A 9407-nucleotide genomic window follows, 5' to 3' on the forward strand; every position below is an offset into this window, starting at 1 on the left:
AACATGCATAAAGGACCATCAATAACTCCAATTAAAAAAGTGATTTGTTACACGTGGAAAGAGCTAAAAGTGCTATGGATAGACCAAAAATGACATGAGTGAAACTGGTTAGAAATGATTTAAGCATTATTAATTTAACAGCCAATATGACTTTAAATAAAATGGATTAACAAAATATGATTCGTGTAGCTATCCTCCTTGGATATGACATAGATGATGATGATATGTTATAAATTACATATTACATGGTATTAAATGGTGGAGATAGAACAATAAGCATATGAGGTTCATTGGTTGTTTTTTATCTACCCTTAGTCTTTCTAAACCTTTCAACTAAAAAAATTTATGGAGAAGTATGGACAGGCACAATACATATTTCTGATTTCTACCAAAGAGCTATAAACATTCAAAATGTCAAAAACCCCAATTTTATACATCATAAATTAGCATCAATTCAAAGTCGACATCTACCCCTTCTCTACTTTGAGCCTAAAAATTCTGATCCTGGCTGAAATGTTATTCTCCCAAAAATGCATGCCATCCAAAATACATGATAAAAAGGGCTTTTGCTACCATTGGTTACAAACTTTGTCATGGTCGAATTCCCTATGTCACAAAGCGAACAGCTTTTTAATTTTTTTCAATGCTAATCATATAGCCACGTGGCAAGGTAGCACGCGGAGTTTCTTTTTCTCACATGGGCAGCCTCCTAAAATCTATTATCCATACTGCTATGTTGAATAGAGTCAGAACTCAGAAGTCAGAAGACAGAAGACAGAACAGAAGTACTGAATGGAAATCCAAAACGTATAGATGATAAGATAAGGCGGTTTTCTGAAAAGTAAACCGACTCTCGTGCGGGAAACTGAAAAAGAGCAAAAGCCGTCATCTCTCTCTCTCCATCATAGAAAGTTCTAGTTTCTTATGTTTCTCTCTGCGTCGGACACGCACCATACACACACTCTCTTTATTTTCACTCACATTTCTTTCCTTTTTCTTTTTCCCTTTTTTTTTGTTTTGATTTTTATTTTAAATAAACCCTCTCTCTCTCTCTCTCTCTCTCTCTCGTGCATTTAAATCTTTCTATAAATTCTAACCAAACCTCCCGTTTAATTCCCTTCACCAGCGCTCTCTCTCCCTCTCTGACTGTCTCTGTCTCTCTCTTTCTTTCTGTCTTTCTCTCTATCTATGTTTGAAAAGGGCTTAGAAGAAACGGAACCCTAGAAACCTATTTTGGATCTTGCAGAAGAAATCGTCGCCAATCCCTGGAATCCCGATAGGAAGGAATTTAGGAACCCTAATTCAGAGTCCAATTGGCTTAATTCCTGCCGATAAGCCTAGCAAATTGTGGATCGTAACCCCCAATTTAGAATCTTGGGGGGAATAGAAAACCCTAAGAGCCCAATTCGTTTGAAGGAAAACCAATTCCGTCTTCAACCTGACGTACTCCATCTCTGTTGTGGATGGGCATGGGCAGGGTTTGCAGTGAAACCTCCAAACCCTCTTCTTCTTCCTCCCCCTCTCCTTCGGTCACCATCTCCACCTCTGTCACACAGACCGTAAATGGCTCTCACCAATTCAAGATCACGGGATACTCTCTCTCAAAAGGTCTAGGGATTGGCAAATACATTGCGTCTGACATCTTCTGGGTTGGTGGGTATGCGTGGGCGATCTACTTCTATCCCGATGGGAAGAGCATCGAGGATAACGCGGCCTATGTTTCATTGTTTATCGCGCTTGCAAGCGAGGGAACTGATGTCAGGGCCCTTTTCGAATTGACGCTTTTGGATCAAAGCGGCAAGGAGAAACATAAGGTGCACAGCCATTTTGGGAGGACGTTGGAGAGCGGGCCGTACACTCTTAAATACCGAGGAAGCATGTGGTAATTTGGGGGCTTTCCCGTTTTCCTTTTGGGCGTAATTTTATCCTTTTAGGGTTCAATGCAATTGATTGTCATTGTCGTTTGAATGTTTTCTTTTCTTTCCTTGGAGTTTTTTTTTTGTTTTTGTTTTTTTTTTTGCAATTACATTGGCTCTCCCCTTTGAATTTTTTGGTCGAATATTTGTAGATTCCCTCTTGCCTCAACGCCCAACTTCCCTAAATTTCCTCAAAGAATTGATTAGATAAGGTTATTTGCTTCTGATTTTCTTGATATTCATTTTCTTTTCTTTGTATTTGCCCGACTATCTTCTTGATTAACTTTTGGTTTTTCAGCACATAATCCTTCTTAAGTTTTGTTTGATCAGTCAGGACTTATAACCTGTATGCAAGGATAACTAAGACGCATTGTCCTCTGACTGAAAGTTGGTCGCCTTCATGTTCCATGGCTAGATGAATCAATTTACAATCACGGGCTTACCGGTCCCAAGTTTACTTGGAAGAAGCAGGCTGCAAAACCAAAATGCAGAGAACCAACACCCTGCCAGTTGTAGAACTTTAAGTTCCTAGGATAACGCGACAACTGACAACAAGAGGAGTTTAGTTTTCTAAAGAATTACGTGACTAAAAAATGGACCACAACTTAGACACCTCGATACTGCATTAGCTGAGTTCTATTTGGAAACTTAATTTCCTTGTACTATCATATGGTAGGAATATTTAGCTATACTTCTGTTAGGCCATAAATCCTTGATATTGCATTATGGGCCTCAGAATTTCCCCCCTTTTTGCTATGATTGACTATGGAGGATTCTTCTCTATGATGCGTTTTCATGAAATGATCCAGGATAATATGCTAAACTTTTGTTTTGAAGGAAGATAACAAGATGTTATAATATGCAAAACTTATGTATATGCTACTAAGTTTCTGCGGTATCATGTAACATTCCCAAGATCATTAATAGGTTAATAAATCACAACGTTTGCAAGGTTAATGAACTGAACTGGATATGGCTGATAGACATAAGGTAACGGATGTGATTGTTGGATACTGCAGGGGCTATAAACGTTTCTTCAAAAGAACTGCTCTCGAGACATCAGATTACCTTAAAGATGATTGTCTCTCTGTTCATTGTAGCGTTGGTGTTGTTAGGTCACACACAGAGGGACCCAAGATCTACTCAATACCAGTCCCATCTTCTAATATTGGACAGCATTTTGGGCATCTCCTGGAAAGTGGAAGGGGAACCGATGTAAATTTTGAAGTTGATGGAGAGATTTTTTCTGCTCACAAGTTGGTGCTTGCAGCTCGTTCACCTGTCTTTAGGGCACAGCTTTTTGGCCCAATGAAGGATCGAAATACCGAATGCATAAAGGTTGAAGACATGGAGGCTCCAGCTTTTAAGGTTGTTCAAATACTTGTAGCTCATTGTTTGGTTCTGGTCATTTTTTGACTTAATGCATCTGTACATAAATGTCTTGGTTGCCCACTTGCTTGTTAAGACAACATTATAGTTGTGACTTGTGAAGCAGGTTTTGTGTTGCAATGACACAATCATCACGTTATGTATGAGTTGAATAAAACAGCCACTGCTTTACTGATACCAACTCTTTTTTTCTGATAATCCATTTCTGATTTCCATCTTCAGATGAATTTTTCCGTCTTCTTTTATCATTGTCATCCAATGTATTTTCCTGGTGTAGCAGAGCTTTTTTTTGTTTTATACTCTTTCTGAATGTTTATACTTCTCTCTCATGGTCGTGGGACGTGTATACTCATGCACCATTTTGTGCTTTCTATTCATTTCACAATATTACGTTAGCATTGGTATTAGTCATATTATAAATGCAATAAGTTTTGGTAGGAAATGTAGCTTTATTATCCTTGCTAATATTCCATTTTATTTTTTTATGTTGAATAACTAGAATTGCAAAATGAGTGCAGGTGTGAAAGCACAAAATGTTTATTTATTTATTTTTAAATTATCACAATAAAACCCTCTCAATTCTTAATACTCTAACAAAATCCTTCTCAACTCTCTCCAATGGTCAATGTTTGTAACCTCTCACTTCCCCTAATCTTTCCTCCTTTTTTTTATCAGCAAAAGAAATTCATTAAATTAAGTTCCATTTGCAGTTATTGTAACCCAGCTAAAGGTGGAATTGAGTTCCCTTGATAGGTAACTTATCTCCCACAAGGCATGCATACGACTCCAAGGTGCTAAATTAATTTTCCCTGTCCAAGATATGACCAATCTTGAATCCCTTTCTACTTCCAATTCTTGGAAGTGCTGTTTTGCTGACCTCAATCCTTGCAACAGTGCCATTATTTCAGCTCTAACTGACTCACCAATACCAATAGGCCCTGAATACATAGCCACCACCATTCCTAAATGGTTCCTGAAGACACCTCCTATGCCTACTCTTTCTTAAATCACTGTGAATCCCAACTAGGGTTGTAAATTGGATGGGATGTGTTGGGTTAAGGGCCAACCCAAACCCAACCTAAGACATGGGTGAATTTTTCAGGTTTCGAAGCTTTCTCATCATGTTTTTCACCTTTTATTATTTATTTTGGTTTTGTAGTAAAATTGGATACCTCTACAACTGTAAAACTTAAGCTAGGATATATATGAGAAATGATGTTTTTCCTTTTAAAATTTTCTTATTTAATATAAATTATTTATGTATCATCATTTATTTCACCTGTCTCATGATTACTTGAACACTATAGAACAATAGTTGAATGATATTTTGACTCTTTTCTTAAAATCTTCCATAGTTCTCAAGAACTTCTTTATCATTTGGTGTGCACATAAAATGCTAACTTCTTTATCATTCACTAGTTTTTCAGATAAATTGCTAATGTGCTTATCCTTCTCTTGAAATGGCTTGTGTTTTCCCCAGTTATTCTATATACCATATTCTTGTGGACTTGTGGCACTTTGATTATCCAATTTTTGTGTGCCAATTTAGGGGGAATTTGTTATTGGATTTAAATTCTTGAGACAGGAGTCCAGTTTGCACACTGTTAGGGCCTATTATATAAGTGTGTGTCTTGGTGTCTTTTGTTGCAGAGGCTTTGGTCTCGGACCCCTGGAACAAAAGGTTGGTTTGGGGCCATATGACTTTCTACTTGTTTCCATACTGAGATGGTAGGAGACCCACCAACTGATGAGTCTTTTATTGGACCAGAAATCAGCTCAAAAGGGCCAGGTTCTTTCAAAATTTGATACATACTCTACCTGACCCTGCCCAAGTTGGACCCCTAATTTTTGCATAGGCAGTTGAGCAGATGGTACCATTTTTAATAAGGGGTCCTGATCCTATGAATAGACACGGCAAGCTATGGGATCCATGTTCCAAGTTTTCATCATGTAGCACTAGATTGGTGACACTCCCTGTGAGGCTAGGTGAGGCTAGGCGACAGGGGGTACGTGACCATAGTTTTCATCATCATGTAGCACGGCAAGCTACGTGACCATAGTTTTCAAGGCGCCAAGGTGAGGCTAGGCGACAGGGGGTGCCTAGGCGCCTAGGCGATGGATTTTTTTAAGTAAAAAATACATATCCTAGGTAGTTCCCTAGGTTCCATAACCATCTTTCCTTAATAATTGTCCATAATTTTCTATAAGTCTAGAAAATCAACATATTTATGAGAAGAAAAAGAAGAAAGAAAAGAAAATTCAAAAAATATGGGGACTGAACCCCTATTTTTGTTATAGGAAAAGTGTTGATTAGACAAAACTTTTAAGTTTTTCCCTTATTGGTTCAGATTCTGAAGTCTTTGCGGGTTCAACACAGCAGTTAGCAATTCTGAAGAATGTGTTGATTAGACAAAACTTTAAGTTTTTCCCTTATTGGTTCAGATTCTGAAGTCTTTGCGGGTTCAACACAGCAGTTAGCAATTCTTTGTGTTGATTAAACCCTAACAAATAAGAAAATAATAAAAAGAAATTAGTTTATAAACACAAAAAATGAATATTTTTGTTTAATAATGTCTATTTTATAATTATAATCTCAAAAAAGTAACAATATAAAAGTATTTTATAAGACAATATACAAAACTTCTTGGCGACTGGGTGAGGCGAGCCTCCAAGGGTGCCTTGTCGCCTAGGCGTCGCCTTGACAATTATGTACGTGACTTGCTGATTGGATATGTAGTCATCATGACGTTTCTCTTTGTTTATTTTGTTTGCCTTCTATTCTTTGCAAATTGTAAGCATTCTAGTTTGGATGTCATTTTTATTTAATTCTTGGCAGGAGAGCTGGTTTGCATTTTCTATATCATGGGAAATGACTATTTTGGAAGAGTGAAACACCTTTTTCTTTGATGCAGCTGACCATACACAATATATACTCTTTGCCTTAAGTTATCTCCGTAACATGGACATTATAACTTAAAATGAAGTTCATGTTCTTCGTGTCTTTACATTTCCTGTCCTTTTTCTGTGCAATTTTGGTTTGGAAATTGTTGTTTGTTTTTATGAGGTTTGTTCCTCGTATTTATTTTAGGGGCCCATAGGGAAGTTGGCTGAGTTGGTTATTTTTAGGTGAGTTGTGGTGGTGGTGCCATAGAAGATGCTTACATATCCACCAGTTTATAGCTGGATTCTTCTCCTAAGGATCTGCTCTTGCTCACAAATTTTAGTTGTTCCAGCTCTGGCTCTGCGATCTCTTGGTTCGGCCACCAAGTGCTGCTACTGGTTATCAAGGCTTTCTTCAACTTGGTCAAGTTTCTACCATTGTTGGTTTGCATCATTTTATTAGATATCTATTACTGTCTTTTCAAATACCGTGACTGTATAAATTCATTTCTTTTCTATTTGGGTGGACAAAGCCCATGATGGCATGTCAATATTTTCTCCTGGTCTATGAGGGAAAAAAACAAAATTGCCAAGGTCTTAGGTGGTGAAGATGATAGATCTATTTATTTTTGTCTTCCTGACCCAATCCAATTTATTGAATTATTTGGATAGCCACTATTTCCTCTCCTTGTTGTCCAGACCCATTCCTCTTCCTTCATCCTTCCTGTCTTTAAATCCTTTTCTCTTTCTCTCTTATATGACTGTGGTTGATCTAGGACAGAGATAATTGAAGTCCCTCCAGTGCTGTATTTGTAAAATATTTTTTGGTTGAGCTAAATCTGATAACAAGGAGGAAGCCTTGATTCACTTCCCTTTCTATAACTTGTCAAGGTAAACCACCCCGAGAAAGAAACAACTAGGTAAAAGGTGGTTTAAGTATATCGAGAGGAAAAGCTTGGTGATGCTTTTTTTCCCAATATTTCTTCAGAATTTCCTATACTAGGCTTTTAATATGTCGTTACTGGTATGATGACTTTATCAAAAACATTATCACTTGGATTCTTCAAGGCCTAGTAACTTCATTTTCTTATCATTAATTTTGGTGGTTGGTTGGGATGTTGAAGTAGACTCCTTTATAGTTGAAAGGGAGTACAATAGGAGTCTAACTTTTCTCTCTTTCATGGCTATGCATTTTGTAGGCGTTACTCCATTTCATATACTGGGACGACATACCAGACATGCAAGAATTCACTGGTTTGAACTCAAAATGGGCATCCACACTGATGGGGCAGCATCTGCTTGCAGCAGCAGACCGATATGGACTTGAAAGGCTCAGATTACTTTGTGAAGCCAAGCTCTGTGAAGATGTTGCCATCAACACTGTAGCAACTACGTTAGCCTTGGCAGAGCAACACCACTGTTTCCAACTTAAAGCTGTGTGTCTCAAATTTGTTGCACAGCCTGAAAACCTGAGAGGTAAATATGGTTGTTTGTTTGCTTTCTATCTTCACTCTCTAGATCTAAATGTCCAAATACATGGTAATAGAGGTAGCACCTGTAATTTGGAGAAAATAAATAAATAAAGAGTTGAATGTGCAGTCTGAGTTGGTTAGCCAAGTGCTAGGGCTACTCTCCAAGATACAGTGTCCAATTAGTACTAGTACCAAAGCATGCTCAGATGGTACTCAATTCTACTCAATTCTACTCAACTCTACAAGGCCTTATCTCTACTATTTGGGATTGATTACACGGTTCGGTTTTATCATTGTACAGTTCTACTCTTCAACTTCATTTGCACTGATTTAAAGTAGTAGAATTGGAAATTAATAGCCGGTTTTTTTCTGTGTTTTATTTTTTTAAGATATGATTTTTCTTGGCTTTTGCTAATTCTCTTGGAATGTGGCACAGTGGCAGTTTGGCTAAAAAGTTGAATCGTTGTGTTGTTTGCAGCTGTGATGCAAACGGATGGGTTTGAATACTTGAAGGAAAGTTGCCCCTCTGTTCTGACCGAGCTATTGGAATATGTAGCCAGGGTTGGTGAACACTCCGTCATTGTCTGCAGGTATGGGAATGAAGCAATTCTTGATGGCAGTGATGTCAATGGAAGGCGGGTGAAGCAAAGAACATAGAACCAATAACAACAATCACATTCTCAATGTAGCCACTAGCCAGGAAAGTGAAAGAAAAGTTTGCTAGGAATACCAAGGCATTTTTCGATTGTTTCTCATTCTGTATGAGATGTAAATTAATGGTTCATGTAGCGCCATGGTTGTCTTGTAATGCCAAGGTTTTCGTGGGTAGTTTGTTTTGTTGCCATGCCATGGTTCTACTGTTAAAAACTCCTCTTTGCACCAACTCTTGTTTTGTTTTGTTGCCATGGTTCTGCGATCTCACTTACTAATGGACCGAAGCATATGTATGGAAGTCTTGCGCATCCCTTTGTTTTGTTTTAAAGTTTAAACCAGCAAAAAAAAAGTTTACCCAGTGATCTGGAGTCTGGGTTGTGGAGCAAACCAGTAAAAGAGTTTTCCCCCAAGATGTTTTTACTCGAGTTCGTTTAAATATTCGAGAGGCTTCTATCCTTTATAGGCTTTTTAGTGGTTCCGCTAGTTGAAGTAGTGGAGGTCAAATGTCATCAATGGAACCCTACAAGGGTTCCTTGGCCAAATGGAATGTATTTATTTCTGGCCTTGAGAGGCCAAGGCTATGCATTCTTAACTATAGTCTGTCTATATAGAGTATGTTTTGTTCCCACGATTTTCTTTTTTAGGGTTTCCTTACCTGCATCTACACTGTAATAGCAAATACAATTCCAGATTGAAGTTATACTAGTAAGAGGCAACGATAGGATATGTACCCGATCTTCCAATATAGATCTTCATATGGGTACTTGACACCACTTCTGGAAAGATCAGGTTTTGGGAAATATCGATAATCAGCAAGCTTTCCTTTTTCCTCATTGTTTAGGGCCATGTAGGCTTCATTCACGTTAAGGTAGGGTAAGTGCACTTATCTGGGCAAGTGTTTGAAACATTTTTGGATAACAGCACATATGGGTAGTAATTTACCCCAAGTCTGAGGAGATTGTAACTTCCTCGGGTAAATGAGCCGCTCTAGAATTGTTCCTTTTTGGAGGACTCACTAATACCGAAAAACAAATGTGAGTTTTTTTTTTTTCCGATGGGACATATCAACTTATCTTCCCCTACTTCTTGGAAAACG

The 9407-nt window shown here is 38.0% G+C and overlaps 1 protein-coding gene across 2 annotated transcripts; it reads left to right on the forward strand.

Annotated features, from left to right (window-relative positions):
- Nucleotides 1–954: 954 nt before the first annotated feature.
- LOC104612884 (BTB/POZ and MATH domain-containing protein 1-like) lies at nt 955–8609 on the forward strand. Of its 2 annotated transcripts, XM_088902369.1 has the most exons (6): nt 955–1882; nt 2936–3284; nt 6394–6431; nt 6539–6608; nt 7385–7661; nt 8136–8609. In XM_088902369.1, the coding sequence occupies exons 1-6, from the start codon at nt 1464–1466 to the stop codon at nt 8312–8314; spliced, it is 1332 nt and encodes a 443-aa protein (XP_088758495.1). In that variant the 5' UTR covers nt 955–1463; the 3' UTR covers nt 8315–8609. The 2 variants fall into 2 exon arrangements, with proteins under 2 accessions (XP_088758495.1, XP_010278817.1); XM_010280515.3 differs by lacking the exons at nt 6394–6431; nt 6539–6608.
- The last annotated feature ends 798 nt before the right edge of the window (nt 8610–9407 follow it).

Source organism: Nelumbo nucifera, chromosome 4 (assembly GCF_055504915.1).
Source record: "Nelumbo nucifera cultivar China Antique chromosome 4, China Antique-T2T, whole genome shotgun sequence".
Lineage (NCBI taxonomy): Eukaryota > Viridiplantae > Streptophyta > Magnoliopsida > Proteales > Nelumbonaceae > Nelumbo > Nelumbo nucifera.

What these genes read in the sequence shown, in the direction of transcription:
- LOC104612884 (XM_088902369.1), top strand. Translation starts at nt 1,464, where the DNA reads ATGGGCATGGGCAGGGTTTGCAGTGAAACCTCCAAACCCTCTTCTTCT. An exon ending in AAATACCGAGGAAGCATGTG is followed by an intron (nt 1,883 to 2,935) that starts GTAATTTGGGGG and finishes TGGATACTGCAG; the next exon opens with GGGCTATAAACGTTTCTTCA. An exon ending in ACAGCCTGAAAACCTGAGAG is followed by an intron (nt 7,662 to 8,135) that starts GTAAATATGGTT and finishes TGTTGTTTGCAG; the next exon opens with CTGTGATGCAAACGGATGGG.